Raw genomic sequence first — 26,242 nt, forward strand, 5'->3', positions numbered from 1 at the left:
CTGTCTGTCCGTGCTTAATGAGTGTGTAAAGATGGCGTCCCACACTCCGTCCATCGAGACAAAGATTGTGGATGACTGAAAAGAGGGCTCTCTGCGTTCAGGTGCTGAGGGCGATGCAGAGTGAGACCTCTTTCTCCCTGTTTGAAGCGGTAGACGGAGAAAAGTGAGGCTCTACAATTCTGATCGGCGAACACTTCAGTCACTCAAATGCCACCAACGGCGGAGAAAAAAAAAACTTTGGTCTTGCGGTTACTTTATCACACTAATAAAAGCCTCAATGCCGATGTGAGGTAATTTACCATAAATTATGGACTGTAGGTCGCTACCTTTTTCCTACACTTTAAACTTTGCGGCTAATAAAAAGGTGCGCCTAATTCATAGTTTTTTTTCCGCTGAGCCCAAAATGCAAATAGTTTTCATAAAACATACAAATACACTGAAATGGTGTGTTATTTAATGTGCGATGGCGCCATCTTTTGGACGAAATTGTTCAGTGCAGGTGCAGCTGGGTGAAAGCCTACAAGTGTTTCTGCTGTTCGAAGCTTTGAACCAGAAGTATGTTCTGTTTTCCACCCACCCATAACGTTTCTACTCGAAGGATTCTTCATTAATCACTGCAAACAATGTTTGTAAGTTTTACAATATAACCTAAACAATTCTTACTTACTAAACCATCGAAATGTGATGTCTGTAGGTGTGGTTTTATAGATATTTGTACATGATATCATGTCATGAAGCCAGCGTCCTTAGTATTAACTAATATGCCAACACATTTACAAGTGGCTGTGTTAGTATTATTAACTTACAATGCATTCTTTTGGTGTTCTGTTATTTTCACAAATTCCTCAGTAAATTTACCAAAACGTCACCGGAGAGTTATTGAGTCTGTTTAGCTGATTGAAGAGCTGGCTTCCGCAACTAGTGGGTCCATGACGATGACTTCTGTTTTGTTTGATCATCCGTTTTACTGCCGTGTTACAGACACAATTTGGAAACAGTTAAGGCATGTAAATAAACATTTATAAAATATTTTTTTCTTCTAAAATTTTCTGGGTACGGCTTACATAACTCCTCGATTGGGAGGAGGGGAGGTACTAAGATGACAGGGGATGCAAAACAATAACAGTGCAACACTTTTTCATAACATGGTCACTACTGCCTAGCTTCTCTTGTTATATTCTTGTTTTACTGTTATATTTGTATTCTCATTGTTGCTTTTTGTTTTTATTCTTATTGTAATATTTTCCTATTTTGTTTTCATTCATACCGTCATTATTTACTTTTTAAATTCTATCTCAACTCTGTACACTGCTGCTTGAATTTTAATTTTCCTGAGGGAATTCTCCTGAAGGAATCAATAAAGTACTATCTATCTATCTATCTCGCGGTGTGCCCAATAATCTGTAAAATATGGTAATTGTGCAGCCCAACGTACCTGAAAGTAGGTGGAATGTAGTCATTGTTGCTTTTTGTTTTTATTCTTATTGTAATATTTTCCTATTTTGTTTTCATTCATACCGTCATTATTTACTTTTTAAATTCTATCTCAACTCTGTACACTGCTGCTTGAATTTTAATTTTCCTGAGGGAATTCTCCTGAAGGAATCAATAAAGTACTATCTATCTTTCTCGCGGTGTGCCCAATAATCTGTAAAATATGGTAATTGTGCAGCCCAACGTACCTGAAAGTAGGTGGAATGTAGTCTGGTGGGAGCACTGGGGGGAGGGGCACGCCAGACATGGCCATGTCTATGAGGTGCATGGCCAAGATAAACTCCTCTGCAGTCAACTTCCCATCCTGGTCGATATCTGACAGGCTCCTAGACAAGTGGATGTGAAACCGCCTTTATTAGTGACTCCAGTTGGACATACGGTTTAATAGCGGAAACTCAAAGTAGTGACCATATTGATGCGAGCTGGCCTTGAGGAAGACTGGACTGCATGAGGATGGTGCGCGCCTGGGGACCTGAAACACAAAGGACGGAGAGAAATGTCAATAAATGGACGTGCACCAGCCAGCCCAGCTCCAAGATCGTATTAAGGTCTTTGGCCCTTGGCCCGAGGTGACACGTCTGGCTCAAGGACGAAAAAGCACTGACTGGGATGAAGAAAACTGCAAACCCTGTGGTTTACTTTCTGGACAACAGATGTAAGAGTGGAAGAGCGATGGCATTAAGAGTCAAGATGTAATGATATAAAAAATGTATATCACGGTTATTGTGACCAATATGATCACTGTTATCATTATCATTGTGGTACTGTTGAATGTGCTCAAAAAGTACTAATACTGGGGCTGGGCGATATGGCTGAAAACTGTTATCATATTAGTGTTTTATATCAGTCGATATCGATAAGTATTGATACTTTTTATGACCGATCGATAAACAAATTAAATTTTAACATTTTTATTTGAAATGTAACTTTCCTCTGATTATAATCCATCAATGTTTTTACTCAACTCGTCGTGTTTGGAGGAAGATGAATACTGAGTTGCATCCCAAAAACACCATACCTACTGTGAAGCATGGGGGTGGAAACATCATGTTTTGGGGCTGTTTTTCTGCTAAGGGGACAGGACGATTGATCCGTGTTAAGGAAAGAATGAATGGGGCCATGTATCGTGAGATTTTGAGCCAAACCCTCCTTCCATCAGTGAGAGCTTTGAATGGTTGACCAAATACTTATTTTGCACCATAATTTACTAATAAATTATTTAAAATGAGAATTCCTGAATTTTTTTTCACATTCTGTCTCTCATAGTTGAAGTGTACCCATGATGAAAATCACAGACCTCTGTCATCATTTTAAGCGGGAGAATTTGCACAATCGGTGGCTGACTAAATACTTTTTTGCACCAAGGAGTGCTTACACAAATAAACCGGCAAAAACATCCATCGAGTGAGTCACACTTTATATTGATCATGATAAACGCAGCAGGTTATGCGTGTTAGTACAACTACTATCTGTGTACAAACAAAACATGGTTTAATACTTTACGGATACTGACTGTGACATGATTGTTCAGGATTTTCACTCAGTACAGTTTGGTGTACTATCGCAGTGTTGTACATCAAAAACTCAAACAAGTTTTGTGCCGTCAAAGCTCGCTTATCTCTTATTGTAGCACGCGCATGTGTAAATACGCTAGAAAGAGAGTTCCTCAGTGTTTGCTCTTACAATAACAATGCTGCTACAGCTTGGTTATTAGCTAGGTTAAAGAAACTTATATGTGGTATTGTTGACGGTTTTTGAATGCATTTTTAAAGTGATTTAGAGGTAGAATTGATTGCTGACATTAGCTGCATTGCTAGCCACCAAGAACAAGACGATTTTTACATGTTAGAATGCAAAAAAACAGAAACATTTTGTCTTCTTGTCTCTCACAGAATAGAATAGAATAGAATAGAAAGTACTTTATTGATCCCTGGGGGAAATTCAGCACCACAGTTCGCTCACTATAAACAATAATAATAATAAATAATATAATTTATATCATATATTATATATATATAATATATGAATGACAGAAATATATTCTACATATATTCATAAAGATTGTGAATTATAGGAAAACATTTTTTTTAAAAGTGCAGTTCCCTTGTTAAAGTCGAGTTTCGGTGGTACAAGTACTCATGATTTCAAATTAATGAATAAATGTGAGTTATATTTTTGTCCAGTCCAAAATTAGAGTACCCTGTGTTTTACCTGCCGGCCTTAAACCTGTGTAGCCGGGGGGACGGACTGGATATTCTGAATAAAATGTTCAATAACAACAAGCAGATGTTTACCAGTGAGGTGGCCGCTCATCATCTTGTCGTGGGAGTTGAACAGCTGCCGGTACTTGAGCCTTGACGACTGTGGCACGGCCCAGTCGACTTGTGCCAGCGGAGGCTGAGCGCTGCGACAAGGAACACAGGACGAGACACATGCGATAAGGCTTCTGCGGTCCAACGCGTCGTCAGCATAACCTGCAAGCGGGCTTTACGGGTCACATGGGCAGCCACCCACCTTGCAGCATCAAATGACGGCGCTTTCTGCAACTTGGCACTGGAACGGTTAAAGGAGGCCTTGCTAACCGAGGGCGCTGTGAATCCAAAGCAACAAAATGTGGTCATCGTTTCAGTTGACCATGACGCTGGTCGAGGTCAAGGGTGTCCAAACCTTTTGACTTGGGGGCCGCATTGGCCTAAAAAAAATTTGGTTGACGGCCTACAGGCCGCCTGCATGGAAAGCCTATACATGTATACTGTACGTGTACATATAACATACTGGCCAACCTTGAGACTTCCGAATTCGGGAGATGGGGGGACGAGGTTGGGGGGGCGGGGTTTGGTGGTACCGGGGGGGGGGAATATTGCGTACAGTGGGATCCAAACTCTAGTTGCAGAATCTAATACACTAAATAGAAAAAAAAAGCAAAAAATGTAATAGCTCTGATGTACATTAATTACAAGACAATTAAGTTGCACAATAAGTCACAGTAGTTATGGTAGAAGTATCAGTACAAGTGAAGTGAAGTTAATTATATTTATATAGCGCTTTTCTCTAGTGACTCAAGGAGATTTACATAGTGGAACCCAATATCTAAGTTACATTTAAAGCAGTGTGGGTGGCACTGGGAGCAGGTGGGTGAAGTGTCTTGCCCAAGGACACAACGGCAGTGACTAGGATGGCGGAAGCGGGGATCAAACCTGGAACCCTCAAGTTGCTGCCACGGCCGCTCTACCAACCGAGCTATACCGCACAAGTAGAAGTACAGTAGTCAAATACAGTACCAGTGCAATATCACATAGTATAACAGTATATACAGTATAGGAAGCAACACATATTAAGGTGTCCACAGTTATTTGGCAGTTGAGTAGTGACAGTAGTATGAACAAAGGTAATGGAACAGTATGACTACTTTATACTCTTGTTTTTACATTATTTTTTACATTATTCATTGAATGAAGAGTATTTTAGTTCGGTAATTACAGTGGTAAGTAAAGTGTTTTTACATTATTTTTTACATTATTTACAGTCATTGAATGAAGAGTATTGCAGTCTGGTAATTACAGTGGTAGGTAAAGTGTTTTTACATAATTTTTTACATTATTTGTAGTCATTGAATGAAGAGTATTGTAGTCCGGTAATTACAGTAGTAAGTAGAGAGTGTTTTTACATTATTTTTACATTATTTACAGTCATTGAATAAAGAGTATTGTAGTCCGGTAATTATAGTGGTAAGTAAAGTGATTTTTTTGCGTGCATATTAGTAACAGTGTTAAAGTTGTTTATACGGCCACCCTCAGTGTGACCTGTACGGCTGTTGACCAAGTATATGCCTTGCATTTACTTGTTTGTGTCGCATATATTAGGTGATTGGGCCGGCACCCTGTTTGTACGGAGGAAAAGCGGACGTGACGACAGGTTGTAGAGGACGTTAAAGGCAGTGCTTTTAAGGCACGCCCCCAATATTGTTGTCCGGGTGGAAATCGGGAGAAATTCGGGAGAAGTTTTGCCCCTGGAGACTTTCGGGAATGGCACTGAAATTCGGGAGTCTCCCAGGAAAATCAGGAGGGTTAGCAAGCGTGACGTATAATATTAATCAAATGGATATATAATTAATATAATTGGATATTAAAAGTATGTCAAAGTTCGACTCCTACCTCGTCTACTTCCGTGACGACCGCTTTAAAATTTTGCAATTAATCAGAAATATCAAGCAGCAAAAAAAAGTACCAAACATAAGAGTGTTTTGCTTTGTTATGGATTTAAATTGGTGTCATTTTGAATTTTTATTTAAACATAACTCCTAAACTACACGTGAAAAATGACAAATAATGCCTGAAATAATGCATCCTTGGCCCTGTGATGAGGTGGCGACTTGTCCAGGGTGTACCCTGCCTTACGCTCGAAACGCAGCCGAGATAAGCTCCAGCGAACCCCCGTAACCCCGAAAGGGACAAGCGGTAGAAATGGATGGATGGATGGATGGTGAATAGATACCCACAAAGTTCAGTGACCATGTCTGTTGACATTTTGTGTTGGTCGGATTTAATTTTTTACCCGTGTGCAGCTGAGATAGCCTCTAGCACCCTCCGCGACCCTGAAAGGGACAAGCGGTAGAAAATGGATGGATGGATGACTAGGGAAGGCTGTTTCCATTGGGTCATATAAGTAAATTATGTGAGCATTATGGGAGAACTCATGTTTTCCATGCAACACAATAGCAGCAACAAAGTCATTAGACTTTAAAATTGATTACTTAATAAACTCATGACTTTGTGCGGGCCAATTTGAAGACGTCAACGAGCCGCACTTGGCGCGCGGGCCGTAGTTTGGACACCCCTGGTCTAGGTAAAAACATCAGGAAGGGTTACTGTGCATTGCCAGGTGGTGGTCAGTGTGTTACCTGGGAGGGAGAAGCCTGATATTGGCTGCATCATTCCCGTGGGAAGGGCTCCGTTGGCCAAGGGCTGGGGGAGGGGTGGCGGGACTGCCGAGATGAGAGACGGAGACACCCCGACGGGCAGCGGAGGCAGTGGAAGCGGGGGCACGCCAGGCAGGGGAGGGGCGATGGCCGCCATGGGGGGCATTCCTGGAGAGACGCAAGCAGACAAGAGTAGACACAGATCTACGCGCTATGACCTGCACGAGCGCTCGCCGCCTTACCGAAGCCGCTCTGAGGGGGTAGAGGTAGCGGGGGCTGCTTCATACTGAGGGGCAACGTGGGGGGCAGAGGGTGACCCTGGAGTTTAAGTTTGATGAGTTTCATGGCAATGGAGAACTCCTGGATGTCCATGCGACCGTCGCTGTTCATGTCGGCCAAAGCCCTGAAAGCACACCGGGACTAAACCATGTGACAGGAAGCAGCCAATGGGGTGGCCATCAGTAGGGCTGGGCGACAAAACGATATCAATACGTGTAGTTGATTTCAATAAAAAAATGTGTTTGAGAAAACGTTCAATTGTTGTTTTTGTTTTTTTGTCAAAGTAATAAATATCAATAAAAAATGTGTTTGATAAAACATTCAATATTTTTTTTCCACTTTTGTAGTATTAATCCATTTTTCAAACAAAATGCATTCGATAAAATGTTTAACAATTTTTTATTTTTTTTCCCAGAGCAATCGATACCAATAAAAAAATGTGTTCGATAAAACGTTCGATAAATGTTTAACTTTTTTGTCAAAGTAATAACTATAGATAAAAATGTGTTTGATAAAACGTTTGAAAATGTTTTTCTTTTTTGTCGCAGTAATCGATTTCAATAAAAAATGAAGTCCGAGAAAACGTTCGATCATTTTTTTTCTTTTTTGTCAAAATAATACATTTCAATAAAAAAACGTGTTGATAAGTTTGATAATTTTTTGGTCTTTTTTGTCGCAGTAATTAATTGCAATAAAAAATGTGTTTGATAAACAGATTCGATCATTTTTTTTCTTTTTTGTCGGATTAATCCATTTTTTGATAAAAATGCATTTGATAAAACGTTTGACAATTTTGTTTCTTTTTGGTCAAAGCAATCGATATCAATAAAAAATGTGTTTGATAAAACGTTTGATCATTTTTTTGTTTTTTGTTGAAGTAATCGACTTCAATAAAAATGCGTTCGAGAAAACATTCGATAAATTTGTTGTTTTTTTTGTCGAAGTAATACATTTCAATAAAAAAACGTGTTGATAAGTTTGATAATTTTTTTAACTTTTTTGTTGCAGTAATCGATTGCAATAAAAAATGTGTTTGATAAAATGTTCAATCATTTTTTTTCTTTTTTGTTGGATTGATCCATTTTTTTTTTAAATGGATTTGATAAAACATTTGACAATCTTGTTTCTTTTTTGTCAGAGGGATCGATACCAATAAAATTGTATTTGATAAAACGTTCGATAAATGTTTTAGTTTTTTGTCAAAGTAATAAATACTGAAAAAAAATGTGTTTGATAAAACGTTTGATAATTTTTTTCTTTTTTGTCGGCGTAATTGATTTCAGTAAAAAATGACGTCCGAGCAAAAGTTCGATAATATTTTTTCTGTTTTGTCGAAGTAATACATTTCAATAAAAAAACATGTTGATAAAACGTTTGATAATTTTTGTTCTTTAATGTCGCAGTAATCGATAAAAAAAAAAAAATGTTGATAAAATGTTAAATTTTTTTTGTTTTTTTTCCAGAGTAATCAATTTCAATAAAAAGTGCGTTCAATAAAACATCCGAAAAATGTTTTCTTTTTTATCAGAGTAATCCATTTCAATAAAAAATATGTTTGAGAAAATGTTCAAGATTTTTTAAATTTTTGTCACAGTAATTAATTTCAATAAAAAATGTGTTCAATCATTTTTTTCCTTTTTTTTTTGTAGTAATCGATTTCAATAAAAAATGTGTTCAAAATAAAACATTTTATTACTATTTTGTTGACATTGTTTGAGTGTCGATAAAATGTTACATTTTTATTTTTTGTCAGAGTAATCGATTTCAATAAAAAATGCGTCCGATAAAACGTTCGATCATGTTTTATTACTATTTTGTTGACATTGTTTGAGTGTTGATAAAATGTTACATATTTATTTTTGTCGTAGTAATCAGTTTCAATAAAAAACGTGTTCAATAAAATGTTCGATATTTTTTTCCTTTTTGTCAAAGTAATCGATTTCAATAAAAGTGCGTTCGGTAAAACGTTCGATAATTTTTTCCCTTTCTCTCAGAGTAATCAATTTCAATAAACAATGCGTTCGAAAAAATGTTTCCTTTTTGTCGGAGTAATCGATTTCGATACAAAATGCGTTCGATAAAACGTTCGATAATTTTTATTACTATTTTGTTGAAATTGTTTGAGTGTTGATAAATTGTAAAATTTTCATTTTTTGTCGGAATAATCGATTTCAACAAAAAATGCGTTCAATACAACGTTTGATAATTTTTTATTACTATTTTGTTGACATTGTTCGAGGGTTGATAAAATGTTTCATTTTTATTTTTTGCTGTACGAATCAACTTCGATAAAAAATGCGCTCAATAAAATGTTTGTTAATTTTTTTCCTTTTTGTCAAAGTAATCGATTTCAATAAAAAGTGTGTTCGGTAAAACATTCGATAATTTTTTTCCTTTTTGTCAGAGTAATCGTTTTCAATAAAAAAAGTGTTGGAGAAATTGTTCGAGATTTATTTTTATTTTTTTCCCCAGAGTAATCAATTTCAATAAAAATGTGTTCCATCATTTTTTTTCCTTTTTGTCGGAGTAATCGATTTCAATAAAAAATGCGTTCGATAAAACCTGTGATAATTTTTTATTACTATTTTGTTGACATTTCCTTTTGACCTTGATAGCTGAGGGATTATAATCAGAGGAAGTTACATTTCAAATACAAATATTTACATTTCATATATTTTTCTCCTGCTCCTTATTTTCCATTGGTCATAAAAAAATATCAATAGTTATCGGTATTGACCGATACAAAAGACTTTGATTGATTTGATTGATTGATTGAAACTTTTATTAGTAGATTGCACAGTACAGTACATATCACGCACAATTGACCTCTAAATGGTAACACCCGAATAAGTTTTCCAACTTGTTTAAGTCGGGGTCCACGTTAATACGATGATACAGTTTCCAGCCATATCGCCCAGGCCCAGTGATCAGTGCGCCCACTCACCAGATTTGGGCCAGGATGAGAGGCGGCAGTCCCGACTGGATGAAGAAATTCTTGGCCTGATCACCTGACAGGGCCGGCAGACACAGGAAGTGAGGTCCCGGCACACGTTTTCAGACAACGGACGTCAACCACACAAACAATTTTTTTTTACCTGTGATGTAACCCCCCGCAGTGGGGGAGAGGCTGAGAAACTGCTGGTCATGTTTGGCTCGCTCGTCCACCGAGATCAGGAACATGTCTGGACCTAAGAGCCCAACACACGGATACAAACGCAGACAATTGCAGAAAAGTTAGGCAAGAAGCAGGGCGAGAGTGGAGAATTAAAAGCAGGGATGAGTAGAATGTGTTAGTCACGACTTTCACTTCCTGTTGAGGGGATTCTTTGCAAGTGACAATTGACGGAGCGAAGAATGACGGACCTGTGAACGTGGTGGGGAACTGTGCCATAGTTCACTCAGTCGTCTTCACAAACACAACACCTGCAAACACAAACATTTCAGAAACAATTTAGAGCAGCTCAGTTTTGAATTCAACTACTATAAATTCCGCTCCATAAGTAGTTACTTTTTTCTTACGCTTGGAAACCTGCGGCTTATAAAACGAAGTAGTTAATTTATGGATTTTTTTTTCCATGAAGGCCATATTGCAAATAGTTTTCATTAGAAACATGCAAAAACACTTAAATTGACGCTGCGTTTTGGACGAGTTCACTCACTGCAGGTGAAGCTAGGTGAATGGCTGCAAGTATTTCCTGCTGTTTAAAGCTTTGAACCGGAAATACAAGTGCCGTTCCTTCTTCTAATCGTCCATAGCATTTCTACTCGTACGGATTCTTAATCCAGCACTCCAAGCAACGTTTATAAGTATTACAATATATCTAAAATAATTCTCAATTACGAAAGCGTCCCATGTGTGATGTCTGTAGGAGTGTTTTCATGCACTCCATATCAATATATAATTTAATCCATATCAATGAAAAATGTGAACGATAAAACATTTTATTTTTTTATTAAATAAATCCATAAAAAATGTGAACGATAAAACATTTTATATATATTTTTTTTTTAATCAAATAAATCAATATTAATAAAAAAAATGCGTTGGATAAAACCTTGGATATTTTTTTTTCTTTTTTGTCAGAGTAGTGAATTTTGTGACGTGAATTATATTTATATAGCGTTTTTTCTCTAGTGACTCAAAGCGCTTTACATAGTGAAACCCAATATCTAAGTTACATATAAACCAGTCTGGGTGGCACTAGGAGCAGTCTGGGTGGCACTAGGAGCAGTTTCCCTTGGGACACAACTGCAGTGACTAGGATGGCGGAAGTGGGGATTGAACCTGGGACCCTCAAGTTGCTGGCATGGCCACTCTACCGACCGAGCAATGCCGCCCCGAGTAATCGATATCAATTAAAAATGTGTTCGATAAAACCTTGGATAATATATATTTTTTTCTCTGAATAAATCGGGAATATGGAAGCAAGGTTGGTTGCATAAACAAAGGCACTCGCTTTCTGGTAACCGAGCAACGCAGGAAGTGGTCACTGGTCAGTGGGTGTGGCATGCTGACAGCCAATCAGGTGACAGTATCAACTATCATTTTGGTTGATTCTTTGCATGTAGTGAGAAGAGAAAGTCCAAATGAAAAATATCGAGACATTAAAAAAAGGCCACATTGCCCAGCCCAACTGTCAATCAACGTATTCTTGTCTCTAGGGCTCTGTTTGCAGCCCAAATTAACCATAGTCATTGTCTTCAGTGGAGTAAGAGGCAAAATGGCTCTTTAGCAGTGTTTTCGATCATAAATCATGAGTTTTACAACACAACCTACCATAGAAACAACCTGGCATGTGTGTGTGTGTGTGTGTGTGTGTGTGTGTGTGTGTGTGTGTGTGTGTGTGTGTGTGTGTGTGTGTGTGTGTGTGTGTGTGTGTGTCATAATTCTGCATGAGTAGTAGGTATGTTAATCAGATCCAGACGTGGAAAGGCCCACCTGGATTCCAAGCGAGCCCACTCAAATCAGACAGTACGAGCGTCAAAGAGACATTTCAAACACAATGAATGCACCGATCATCTTCCTGGAAACAACTTCAGACTGAAAAGTGTTCTTGGCATACGGAGCCGCTTGGTGTCAGCGCTGGAGGACAAAGCGAGCAGGCAAAGTGGGTCAGAAGGACAAAGCGTGCGCACACACACACACACACACACACACACACACACACACACACACACACACACACACACACACACACACACACACACAAGCAGAACAAACACATTTACAGTTGCGAGAGATGAATATCTCCAAAGGGCAGCATCAATCAGAAGAAACTAACGTGCACACAGAAATATAAAGTGATAAACAATAAACAACACAGTGGACAAGGTTTAGTGCCAAGAATGTGGGCAAAACCAACAAAAAACTGGGCCTTGTTGTTGTTGGGTAATTGACAAGTACAGGGATTAACAAGACAATACTACCAACATGATATAAAACAGACTAGTGACCTAGGGCTGCAATCATTAGTCCACATTGTCGACAATTATATTTGTTGATAATAGTTGTGACATGCAGCCGGCGCGGCTGCATGGTCTGGTAGGTAACCGCTTAAGAAATGGAATTTTGCGGACCGTGGTAAGGCAAATGTTGATATGCGTGGCCGCTATACGGAGTCCAAAAACTGCTTTGGGATGCAAAATGAGTGGCCACTACAGACAAGGTATATAACACTACTTTTTTTTTGCGGAGGACATTTTTGTGGCCGCGATCAGGTGTTTGATTTTTTTTTCCAGCTGACTGTTTACACTGCAAGTTAAATGTGACCTCCAGTATAAACGCGCACAGGCCCCAATGTGGCCCCAATGTCACTTGCATGCACGGTTCGATAAAGTGCAAACAAAGGAGGTTGACCGGATTCCATGAACGAACAAAATAAAATAAAAGTTGCCAAACCTTAAAAAAATATTTTTTTTACGTACAAATAAACAAAAGTAATATAATGTGTGAATGGATATCTATAGTGTAATATATTTCAGATAGGATTACGGTTGTACGTTATTCCGGTACTATTATAGTATCGTGGTACTCATAACTCAAAAACGGTACTATACTCCAGTGGTCCCCAACCACCGGGCCATGGCCCGATTGGTACCGGGCCGCAGAAGAATTTTTTATTAAAAAAAAATAAAAAATTAAAAAATACATTTTTTTTTAATTAAATCAACATAAAAAAACACAATATACACTTACAAATAGTGCACCAACCACAAAAAAATAAATTTTTCATGACAAAAACGTCCCTTTTTCATGACAAAGAAGAAAGAAAAAAAAAGAAAGAAAAAGGACACCCCCCCCCCGGGCCGCGGGACAAATTATTAAGCATCGACCGGTCCGCGGATAGAAAAAGGTTGGGGACCACTGCTATACTCTGTTTGTAAAAGTACCGGTTCGCCAATTTTTTTTTACGGCCCATCATGACTTTGCTGGTTCTACGAGCAAAGGGGAATTTTTGACAGCGCGCGCACACAGAGTACTTACAAGCAGACACAGTCTTTAGACAGAAAGGGGTTAACAGACCCGTTTTGGCTTAAAAACTAACAATAAAGGTGAAGGTATAACACTGAAAGGCCCACAGGATGAGGTGCTTTAACACACGGCTAGCTAGTTAGCAGCTAATGTCCATCTGCAATCGGCAGTGTTCTAGCTATTTCTAAATCACTAATCCTCACCCTCATGGCAACAAAAAAAGGTAGTTTTTTACAAGTATAATTATCCCTGCAGGACGAGGAATAGCTAATTAGACATGCTTCACTACACATTGTAGGAGGATACAATAGCTCAATGTAAACAAATGCCATGGGAGGATCTACACCTGACATCCACTGTACTGATACCAAGTACAAGAGCGTATCTAGTCTATACTACTATGATCACAACAATATTTTTTATCGTCACAAAATATTTTTTCTTTTAAATTCATATTATATTCATAAACACATGAAATACGTCCCTGAATACATGAAAACTTAAATGATGACCAATGTATGAGCCTGTAACTACTTGGTATCGGATAGATAACTAAATTTGTGGTATCATCCAAAACTAATGTAAAGTATCCAAACACCTGAATAATAAGTGTTTTTTACATTTGAACAGAAGTGTAGATAGAACATGTTGAAACTGATAATAACTAGACATTAAAAGTAAATGAACAAGTGGATTAATAATAATTTTTTACAGATTGTCCTTTATAATGTTGACAAAAAATAGAATGATAAATTACACAATGTGTTACTTCAGACATCACCAGACAAATTAGTAGCCCCTGTTTGTTTACTTACTACTAAAAGACAAGTTGTCTAGTATGTTCACTATTTTATTTAAGGACAAACTTGCAATAAGAAACATATGTTTAATGTACCCTAAGATTTGTTTGTTAAAATAGGCCAATAATGCAACTTTTTTGTGGTCCCCTTTATTTAGAAAAGTATCGAAATATGCTTTGGTACCGGTACCAAAATATTGGTATAGAGACAACAGGAGGTGGGACTCTTTGGGCACCTAACGATTCCATTAAAAATCGATTAATGACGCGTCTTTGAAGAAGGAGCTGGTTGGATCACTCGCTACAGTCAGCCCAATTTTAGAACTGCCAGCATTAATTTATGAAGAATAAATGTATCGATTAATGCCGTTTACTGTTAGATTTTATTGCAACGCATCAAAAAATCTATTATTTTTCCCATCTCAATGTGAGAGTTCTAATCTTTTCATGGTTTTTAAGTAGAGGAGACACGGACAGCAGCGTGGACCTAGGTGAGCTTTATTGTTCAACACATTTAAGTGAACGACATACGCAATATACGTAACATGAAAGCAAACACGCCAGAGCCTCAATTCTGGTCTTTCAACAATCGCGTTTTCTTCGTAATCGAAATATAAATTTAGATATTATACACAGCCTCTTTAGGAATGTAACGATAAGGAAATTTCTTATGATGGTTATTGTGACCAAAATGATCACAGTTTTCATTATCATCGCTGTATTTTTAAATGAGCTCAAAATTTTCAAAAAGTACTAATCTTTTAACCAAATTTTTTTTTTTTTTTTTTTTAAACACTCTGAAAAGGGGCTTCACGGTGGCAGAGGGGTTAGTGCGTCTGCCTCACAATACGAAGGTCCTGCAGTCCTGGGTTCAAATCCAGGCTCGGGATCTTTCTGTGTGGAGTTTGCATGTTCTCCCCGTGAATGCGTGGGTTCCCTGCGGGTACTCCGGCTTCCTCCCACCTCCAAAGACATGCACCTGGGGATAGGTTGATTGGCAACACTAAATTGGCCCTAGTGTGTGAATGTGAGTGTGAATGTTGTCTGTCTATCTATGTTGGCCCTGCGATGAAGTAGCGACTTGTCCAGGGTGTACCCCGCCTTCCGCCCGATTGTAGCTGAGATAGGCGCCAGCGCCCCCCGTGACCCCGAAAGGGAATAAGCCGTAGAAAATGGATGGATGGATGGATGGATGGACACTGAAAAGTATTTCCCTTGTCGAAGAAACATTATTGAAAATACATTGTTTCATGGACTTCAAGTAGAAATTGAATGTGCATATGGAAGCAACAAAAGTGTTACAAACAAAACAAAATGGCAGAAAAAATAAAATAATAAAATGAATGTAAAAAGTGTGCAAGATAGCACTAATGAGATAATACAAAATTAAAAACAAATTCAAAAATTTTGCAAAATGGCGCCTATTGGCCATAAGACGTAACTGCACTTTTTGTCCATATAGATAAAAATAGTGTTCATGTATGAGGTCTAGTCTATACATAAGGCTGCACAATTATGGCCAAAATAATAATTTCAATTATTTTCTATCAATATTGAAATCATGATTCCTACTTGGAGCGCACACATGCATGTGGGCTTTTATTTTGAAGCTTACATTGCAATGAAATGTGTAATGTTTACACTACTGTAAACCATTGTTTTATCGCTGTGTATTGGCTCCATTGTAAATTAATTTCATCAAAGTAGGAATTATTCATTGTAATCAAATATTTCATAGCTTAGGCATAAAACAAATGTTTACGAACTTTTTAATTCTGCTTTAAGCATCATAAGAGATTCTCAAGAAATGCAGTAACACCCACATAATCACCTTAACACGTGTATAAATGCTGCCTCAGGTTGAGCCAATCAGTGGCCACGATACCGAACAGTGTGCTCTGATTGATTTGGGCTCATCTGGCAGCCAATACGTCTTTAATATTGATATTTTGAGTTAATTCAGCCATTTTTCTGCTTGTAAATGCTTATATTAGCCCAAAAATATGTAGAATATAGTGAAGGACAACCGTAGTAAATTTGCTGTAGTGGATTCAAATTATGTGAGCTGGGCGGCAGCCGAAGGCAGGGCACTTGGCGGTCCGATCCTCGGCTACAGAAGCTAGCTCTTGGGACGTGGAACATCACGTCACTGGGGGGGAAAGAGCCTGAGCTAGTGCGCGAAGTCGAGAAATTACGGCTGGATATAGTCGGACTCACTTCAACGCACAGCAAGAGCTCTGGAACCACTTCTCTCGAGAGGGATTGGACCCTCTTCCACTCTGGCGTTGCCGGCAGTGAGAGGCGACGGGCTGGTGTGGCAATTCTTGTTTCTCCCCGCCTCAAAGCCTGTACGTTGGAGTTCAACCCGGTGGACGAAAGGGTAGCCTCCCTCCGCCTTCGGGTGGGGCGGACGGGTCCTGACTGTTGTTTGTGCTTACGCACCAAACAGCAGTTCAGAGTACCCACCCTTTTTGGGAACACTCGAGGGAGTACTGGAAAGTGCTCCCCCGGGTGATTCCCTTGTCCTACTGGGAGACTTCAACGCTCACGTTGGCAACGACAATGAAACCTGGAGAGGCGTGATTGGGAAGAATGGCCGCCCGGATCTGAACCCGAGTGGTGTTTTGTTATTGGACTTTTGTGCTCGTCACAGTTTGTCCATAACAAACACCATGTTCAAACATAAGGGTGTCCATATGTGCACTTGGCACCAGGACACCCTAGGCCGCAGTTCCATGATCGACTTTGTAGTTGTGTCATCGGATTTGCGGCATTATGTTTTGGACACTCGGGTGAAGAGAGGGGCGGAGCTTTCTACCGATCACCACCTGGTGGTGAGTTGGCTGCGATGGTGGGGGAAGATGCCGGACAGACCTGGCAGGCCAAAACGCATTGTGAGGGTCTGCTGGGAACGTCTGGCAGAGTCTCCTGTCAGACAAAGTTTCAATTCCCACCTCCGGAAGAACTTTGAACATGTCACGAGGGAGGTGCTGGACATTGAGTCCGAGTGGACCATGTTCCGCACCTCTATTGTCGAGGCGGCAGATCGGAGCTGTGGCCGCAAGGTAGTTGGTGCCTGTCGGGGCGGCAATCCTAAAACCCCTTGGTGGACACCAGCGGTGAGGGATGCTGTCAAGCTGAAGAAGGAGTCCTATCGGGTCCTTTTGGCTCATAGGACTCCGGAGGCAGTGGACAGGTACCGACAGGCCAAGCGGTGTGCAGCTTCAGCGGTCGCGGAGGCAAAAACTCGGACATGGGAGGAGTTCGGGGAAGCCATGGAAAACGACTTCCGGACAGCTCTGTAGCGATTCTGGACCACCATACGCCGCCTCAGGAAGGGGAAGCAGTGCACTATCAACACCGTGTATGGTGCGGATGGTGTTCTGCTGACCTCAATTGCGGATGTTGTGGATAGGTGGAAGGAATACTTCGAAGACCTCCTCAATCCCACCAACACGTCTTCCTATGAGGAAGCAGTGCCTGGGGATTCTGTGGTGGACTCTCCTATTTCTGGGGCTGAGGTCGCTGAGGTAGTTAAAAAGCTCCTCGGTGGCAAGGCCCCAGGGTGGACGAGATCCGCCCGGAGTTCCTTAAGGCTCTGGATGCTGTGGGGCTGTCTTGGTTGACAAGACTTTGCAGCATCGCGTGGACATCGGGGGCGGTACCTCTGGATTGGCAGACCGGGGTGGTGGTTCCTCTCTTTAAGAAGGGGGACCGGAGGGTGTGTTCCAACTATCGTGGGATCACACTCCTCAGCCTTCCCGGTAAGGTTTATTCAGGTGTACTGGAGAGGAAGCTACGCCGGATAGTCGAACCTCGGATTCAGGAGGAACAGTGTGGTTTTCGTCCTGGTCTTGGAACTGTGGACCAGCTCTATACTCTCGGCAGGGTTCTTGAGGGTGCATGGGAGTTTGCCCAACCAGTCTACATGTGCTTTGTGGACTTGGAGAAGGCATTCGACCGTGTCCCTCGGGAAGTCCTGTGGGGAGTGCTCAGAGAGTATGGGGTATCGGACTGTCTTATTGTGGCGGTCCGTTCCCTGTACGATCAGTGCCAGAGCTTGGTCCGCATTGCCGGCAGTAAGTGGAACACATTTCCAGTGAGGGTTGGACTCCGCCAAGGCTGTCCTTTGTCACCGATTCTGTTCATAACTTTTATGGACAGAATTTCTAGGCGCAGTCAAGGCGTTGAGGGGTTCCGGTTTGGTAACCGCAGGATTAGGTCTCTGCTTTTGCAGATGATGTGGTCCTGATGGCTTCATCTGACCGGGATCTTCAGCTCTCGCTGGATCGGTTCACAGCCGAGTGTGAAGCGACCGGAATGAGAATCAGCACCTCCAAGTCCGAGTCCATGGTTCTCGCCCGGAAAAGGGTGGAATGCCATCTCCGGGTTGGGGAGGAGACCCTGCCCCAAGTGGAGGGGTTCAAGTACCTAGGAGTCTTGTTCACGAGTGAGGGAAGAGTGGATCGTGAGATCGACAGGCGGATTGGTGCGGCGTCTTCAGCACGTCCGACCGGTGCTGAAGAAGGAGCTGAGCCGGAAGGCAAAGCTCTCAATTTACCGGTCGATCTACGTTCTCATCCTCACCTATGGTCATGAGCTTTGGGTCATGACCGAAAGGATAAGATCACGGGTACAAGCGGCCGAAATGAGTTTCCTCCGCCGTGTGGCGGGGCTCTCACTTAGAGATAGGGTGAAAAGCTCTGCCATCCGGGAGGGACTCAAAGTAAAGCCGCTGCTCCTTCACATAGAGAGGAGCCAAATGAGGTGGTTCGGGCATCTGGTCAGGATGCCACCCGAACGCCTCCCTAGGGAGGTGTTTAGGGCACGTCCAACCGGTAGGAGGCCACGGGGAAGACCCATGACACGTTGGGAAGACTATGTCTCCCGGCTGGCCTGGGAACGCCTCGGGATCCCCCGGGAAGAGCTAGACGAAGTGGCTGGGGAGAGGGAAGTCTGGGTTTCCCTGCTTAGGCTGTTGCCCCCGCGACCCGACATCGGATAAGCGGAAGATGATGGATGGATGGATGGATGGATGGATGGATGGATTCAAGCTGCTTTATAACCATAAAAATGATGTAAACAATACTATAAAACACGCATTTATTTACTTGAGGCACACCATCACAAAAAGATGTGACGCAATTTGTTGAGAATTATCAATGTTGCAACTTAAGTGTACGCTGATACTGATTTTGAAACATTTTACTTTGACGGTGTCACTTTCACTTCCGTTTTTTTTTTACCTCCGCCATGAGATAATGTAATCATTGGAATTTGTCTGTCTGTAAGTTAGTGAGGAACATAACTCTAAAAGTTGTGGACATATATTAGATTTTGGGACTGATCCGGATCATTTATATCAGTGGTCCCCAATCTTTTTGTAGCTGCGGACCGGGGTGGGGGGGGTGGTTCGGGGCGGTTGGGGGGTAAATGGCCTGGGGGATTTTTGTTTTTGGGTTTTTTAGTCATGAAAAAGGGAGGTTTTTTGGGTTGGTGCACTAATTGTAAGTGTATATTGTGTTTTTATGTTGATTTAATAAAAAAATTAATTAATTAAAAATAATAATAATAATAAAAAATTCTTCTGCAGCCCAGTGGTTGGGGACCACTAATTTATACTACAAAATCTTACATTTACATTACAAACTCCTCCATGTGTGTATGCCAGCGGCCCCGCATCCCCCCACAGAGACAAAGAGTATGGACGACTGACAAGAAAGCTCAGTCCTTTTATCATATATTTGTTATTACAATAAGAATAAAAGCAATATTCTTTAATCGTGTATTTTTTTGTGTTATTATTATGAGTCTGTGGCCAATTATGCAAATCAGAAGACATTCCTGCAGTGCAAACAGACAGAGTGTGTTCCTGTGAGAAACACTGACATGCCGACATAAACAAACATATTTTTCATAGAAATAACCTTTTAGTCTAACAGATTTGATGTCGAAAAAAGTGTTTTTCCATTTGCGTGCTGGTAAGCGGGCCATTTTCAGTAATAAAACTCAAAATATGCTCTTCTGCATGGCTGAAAACTGTATTGTGTTTTATATCAGTCGATTTTGATGATTATTGATATTTTTTATGACTTATGGAAATACATTTTATTTTAAATGTAATCTTCCTCTGATTATAATCCTTCAACTATCAAGGCAGAGAGCAAATGTCAACACAAGCATGGAAAACACTCAAATAATGTCAACAAAATATTAAAGTCACACTGAACACTTAACAATAAGCTCTTGAAATGAAGGAATATGTAAGAAATGCCTCATAAAGTGTAAGAATATAGTGCGAAGTGTGAAAATGTAAACATGGAGAAACCTGAGAAGAACTATGTTCTGCAGGTTTAGTGGCAGGAAATTACAGCTGTGCTCTAAAGGGTGCGCGCGGCTGAGGTGGTGTGGTATTAGCGGTCTTGCCTTGCAGCATTTACAGACCACATTGGTCTGACTAAGGTCCCTTTGAAAAAAATCTCCAAAAGTGTCATTTCCTGTTTAATCCACCATTTCTTCATTTTGACTTTTACTTCTCACTCCATGCAAAGAATTAACTGCCAGACGACAAGATGGTCACATTGAAAAAAAAAAAAAAAAAGTGCCAGACTGTCCAGTAGGGCTGGGCAATATATCGATATATTCGATATATCGATATACTCGATATATCGCGGGGTTGTCTCTGTGCGATATAGAAAATGACTATATCGCAATATTCCAGTATACATTCTCACGCAGTTCCTTTTAGCTGCGGGCATTACACTGCAGGCTCTTCCCAATTTTTCCTGTCTCTCCTTCTCACAGAAAAGCGCATCTTCTCACATACGTCACATTCTGTAGCGTCATACCTCACATGAGAGGTAGCAGCATGGGTAACATTAGCTGTGATGCTAGCGGAGTGGTGCGAGTGGTAATACGAGAGAGAGAAAGTGCCAATCTGGTAACAAATGAAGGAAGAATTAATTCCTAAGAAAAACAGCATGGGGTGCATCGTCTGGCGGTGGTTTGGCTTCAAGCGGGAATATGTCCAACAAGTATGTGGCTCAAGTGTTGCTACAAAAAGTAGCACCTACAGCTAATCTGTAGCATCATTTGAAAAGTCACCCGCTAGAGAATGAAGAGTGCTTGAAACTGGATGTCAACATCTCCGGCCGGTGCCAGACCAACAAAATGCAGAGATAACCATTTCCACATCAACACCGTATGAAAAAAATAGTCAACAACAGAATTTAATAACGTCCGTAGTAATCTACCACATAGCGAAGAACATGCACTATTTGATTTCCTATTAAGCAGCTCACTTTTATTTGACAGTTATTGAAATATCTTGTGTGACATCATGCAGAAAAGTGCACTTTATTTGTTTTAAACTATTGTAGTGCCATTCTGTACAAAAAGTATACTTTAATTCAGTTTTGTTTTGATATGTCATCTTAGTGACATCATGCACAAAAGTGCACTCATAGCTTGTTTTAAAATGTCTCTGACAATCTTGCACTTTCTGTTTTGGAAATGACATGAATGTTTGTGCCACTGCTTAATAACTTTTAAATAAATACACTTTTGGTCAACTGACTTAGTTGCGATTTCCCTCTCTGCATGAAAGTTTAAAATGAGCATATATTAATGCAGGTTGAAGAAGAATGTTTTCATGTAGACACATAGAATCATCATACTGCTGTGATTATATGCATCAAGTGTTCATTCAAGGTTAAGGCAAAATATCGAGATACAAATCGTGATATGGCTTAAAAATATCGATATTAATAAAAGGCCATAACGCCTCGCCCTACTGTCCAGGTGACAATTTCTTCATTTGGACTTTCTCTTTTCACTTCATGCAAATAATCAAGTGCCAGACAAGCTAACTTAATAGTTGATACTGCTATCTAATTGGCTATTAGCGTGTCACGCCCACTGATCACTTCCTGCGTTGCTCGGTTACCAGACCGCGGGTGCCTTTGTTCACGCAACCAACCTTGTTTCCATACTTCCACTTTCTTCCCACAAAGAAAAAAAAACAACATTGTTTTTAATTGATATCGATTACTACCGTGACACATGCTGATATTGTCATGTATCTTGCTTTGCATTTCCAGAATTTAAACAGGAAGTCAGCGCTTACGATTGAAAACAAAAGCTGACTTGTTTGCATATTTCTTTTGTGTGTCGCGTCCCCGGGTGGACGATTTGTATTTGATGGGATTAGTCGGCATAATTAGAGCACTGGGACGGAACTGGAGCGATGGTCTGTTATCGAGGCTTGTGGCAGATGCCTGTTTATATACACACACACGCACACAAACGCACACACAGGATACGGATTAAGGTTCAGACTCGCCCCGCCCTCGTTTGCCCTGATGACCCCTCATACGTCATCATAGATGTATGAGGATCTAAGAAGTGCCCTGCAAAGTCACCCTGCAGCGTCACCTTCAACATGGCTGAAGAATGAAGCGCTGATTTAAAAGCTACGAAAACTGTTTTTTTCCTCCATTAAACATAGATTTTTATTCCATCGGTGAGGTCATTCTTGTAAATTGTGTCACACTCTGTCACACCCCCAAATCTTGTTCATGTGGTACATTTTAAGTGCGATTAATGTTTGTATCAGGAATAAGCACAACTCGAGCATATAACTTCACACACACACACACACACACACACACACACACACACACACACACACACACACACACACACACACACACACACCACACACACACGCCGCACCCTGCTTAGCACACACTCCACTATAATGAACACACCCTGCCGACATGTCTCCCTGCACACCATTCTTATCACGCTGCAGTAAAGAGGCGTGATCACTGAGGTGCCGCCACTTTACTGTGATGTACGGACTATAAGCCGCTACTTTTTTCCTACCCTTTGAACCCTGTAGCTTATCAAACGGTTGCGGCTAATTTGTGGATTTTTCTTCGGTGCACAACGTTCTCATAAAACACAAGCAAAGACACTTAAACGGGGTGTCGTTGTTTGTGCCGTGGCGCCATCTTTTGGACGAGTTTGCTCACTGCAGGTGGTCCTCGGTGAAACCTACAGTGTGTCCTACTCGTATGGATCCTTCATTCAACACTCCAAGCAACGTTTGTAAGTTTTACAACATAACTAAAACAATTCTTACTTACTAAACCGTACCGGGAAAAAAAAAAATTCAAAAAAATTTTTTTTTCAAGGGATAAGTTGGATTTCAAGAAAAACAATTATTTTCAAGGTAAAAGTTGATTTTCATAACAAAAAACGATTTTCAAGGAAAAAAATTATTTTCAAGGTAAAAGTTGATTTTTAAGGGGGGGAAATGATTTTCAAGGTAAAAGTTGATTTTCATGACAAAAAATGGTTCTCATGGAAAAAAAACGATTTTCAAGGTAAAAGTTGATTTTCAAGGGAAAAAAATATTTTCAAAGTAAAAGTTGATTTTCAATGAAAAAAAGGATTTTCAAGGTAAAAGTTGATTTTCAAGGTAAAAAATTATACTACCATGAATTGATTAACGTGGACTTAACGTATTCGGGTGTTACCATTTAGTGGTCAATTGTACTGAATATGTACTGTACTGTGCAATCTGCTAATACAAGTTTCAATCAATCAATCAATCAAAACCCATGTGTGACGTCTGTAGGAGTGTTTTCATACATATTTGTGCGTACTATCGCAATGTAATCAAGCCAGATTTGTTAGCATTGCCAAACATGCTAACACAGTTACGAGTGTCTATTTTAGTATTATCACCTTGCAATGGCATTATTTTTGTATTGTTTTAGTTTCACAAATTCCTCAGTAAATTCACCAAGATGTCACCTTGGAATTATTGAGTCAGTTTAGCTGATTGTAGAGCTAACTGGGAGTGGACGACGCCTCTTATTGAGTCTGTTTAGCTGATTGGAGAGCTCGCGCAGCTAGTGGGTCCATGACGGTGACATCTGTTTTGTTTGATCAGCCGTTTTACTGCCTTGTTACAGACACCGTTTGGAAACAATTAAGGTATGTAAAAAAACATTTATAACAATATTTCTGTGTAAATACCTCATTTCACAACCTATATTTCTGCGGCTCATAGTACAAATAATGTTTTTTCGAAAATTTTGGGGGTGTGGCTTGTAGTACGGAAAATAGGGTACAATCCAAATAATCCTACTCACTGATGACAACAAAATTAATGGAAATAAAATTAAGTTAATGATTTGAAAACTTTTGCAAGTGCTTCTGGGTAGCCATACACTGACGTATGTACAAGATTTTTCCGGATCCCGCTGACAGGCGGTTATCCGCTATTGGTAGCAACCGGCGGTGATGAGAAAATATGGAGGTCGTTTGCATAATAATGACGACTACGGCGAAACTACTGTAGTGGCTTGAATCTGCGAATGCAAGCGTGGATCAGGAGGGAGCGAGGACCGGAGGGGACGTTTCTGAAGTCACTGTCCAAACCCGCCCCAGAACATCGGCTCGCAACAGGAAACAGCAGAAAGTCGTGAGGAAAGACCACCAAAAACTACATTAAACTGGGTTTCATTTGGAGAGGAAATATTCGATATTATAGTTAAATGAAACCTTTGCTTTGTTTTCATTGAAAATTTAGGCCGGGGGTCAGGGAGCCGCATGGTGGCTTCCTGGAGTTTTTAAAAAATGTATAAAAATGGGAAGAGTTGGGGGGAAAAACACTTATAACTCTTATATAAGACTTTTAAAGTAATTTTGAAAGTAGGCTAATATAGACACTAACATCATGTGTTGCCTTCATTAAAACCCTTATATGAGACTTTTTTAAAGTCATTTTGATAGTAGGCTAATATAGACACACCATGTGTTGCCTTAATTATAACAACTATATATGACTTTTAAAGTAATTTTGATAATGGCCTATATAGCTGATATAGACACATGATGTGTTGCCTTCATCATAACATGTAAATAAGACTTTTGAAGTCATTCTGATAGTAGGCTAATATAGAAACTTACATTATGTGTTGCCTTTATTATAACACTTATATAAGACTTATGAAGTCATCTTAATAGTAGGCTAACACACTTACATCATGTTTTGTCTTCATTATAACACTTATATACGACTTTTAAAGTCACTTTGAGAGTAGGCTAATATAGCTAACATAGACACTTACATCATGTGTTGCCTTCATTATAACACTTATATATGACTTTTAAAGTAATTTCGATTGTAGGCTAATATAGACACTTACATTGTGTGTTGGCTTCATTAAAACACTTATATAAGACTTTTAAAGTCATTTTGATAGTAGGCTAACACACTTACATCATGTGTTGCCTTCATTATAACACTTGTATAAGACAAAGTAATTTGATAGTAGGCTAATATTGACACTTACATCATGTGTTGTCTTCATTATAACACTTGTATAAGACTTTTACAGTAATTTTGATAGTAGGCTAATATAGACATTTACTTCATGAGTTGCCTTCATTATAACACCTATAGGAGACTTTTACAGTAATTTTGATAGTAGACTAATATAGACACTTACATCATGAGTTGCCTTCATTATAACACCTATATAAGACTTTTACAGTAATTTTGATAGTAGGCTAATACAGACACTTACATCATGAGTTGCCTTTATTATAACACCTATATAAGACTTTTAAAGTCATTTTGATGGTAGACTAATATAGACACTAACATCATGAGTTGCCGTCATTATAACACCTATATAAGACTTTTACAGTAGTTTTGATAGTAGCCTGTACACTTACATCATGTGTTGCCTTCATTATAACACTTATATAAGGCTTTTAATGTTTTGCGGCTCCAGACCGATTTGTTTTTGTATCTTTGGTCCAATATGGCTCTTTCCACATTTTGGGTTGCCGACCCCCGGCTCACTGTTGGAAACGGTCAACAGTTGGGGTGGTCTATTAAACACACAAGAACCAGGTAAAAAAAACGTTGAGTGTCATCTTGCGCAGGCCTCCAAACTTTGGGCGCACTTTCCTCTTCAGCGCCGACGGTTGCCATAGGAACCGGACCCGCGGCGATTCCATCCGCGGACGCTGATGCCGATGTGTTGTAAGTTGCCGTCACATTCTTCATCTCCTGGAACTATTTCACTAACCACCAGCAAAGTCTATCATCGTCTGACCAGTTGAGATCATTGTGCACTAATGAAAGCAGGCGTCGTGGCGAGTCCAGTTTCCGGTTACTTAATAAGACGCGACAGAGGCGGACGTTGGCATTTAAATATCACGGACTTGTGCCCCTGCTAGGCGGCGCGGATGCACT

The 26,242-nt window shown here is 40.0% G+C and overlaps 1 protein-coding gene across 1 annotated transcript in view; it reads right to left on the bottom strand.

Annotated features, from left to right (window-relative positions):
* Positions 1 to 26,242, bottom strand: part of itsn1 (intersectin 1 (SH3 domain protein)) — a 91,984-nt gene that overhangs the window by 65,320 nt on the left and 422 nt on the right. Inside the window, 9 exon segments of the mRNA XM_061911382.1 lie at positions 1,683 to 1,820; positions 1,903 to 1,966; positions 3,789 to 3,898; positions 4,009 to 4,084; positions 6,395 to 6,580; positions 6,655 to 6,815; positions 9,636 to 9,699; positions 9,787 to 9,879; positions 10,055 to 10,114. Coding sequence (XP_061767366.1) covers positions 1,683 to 1,820; positions 1,903 to 1,966; positions 3,789 to 3,898; positions 4,009 to 4,084; positions 6,395 to 6,580; positions 6,655 to 6,815; positions 9,636 to 9,699; positions 9,787 to 9,879; positions 10,055 to 10,082 — 920 coding nt within the window. The 5' untranslated portion in view covers positions 10,083 to 10,114.

This window comes from Nerophis ophidion, linkage group LG09 (assembly GCF_033978795.1).
Source record: "Nerophis ophidion isolate RoL-2023_Sa linkage group LG09, RoL_Noph_v1.0, whole genome shotgun sequence".
NCBI lineage: Eukaryota > Metazoa > Chordata > Actinopteri > Syngnathiformes > Syngnathidae > Nerophis > Nerophis ophidion.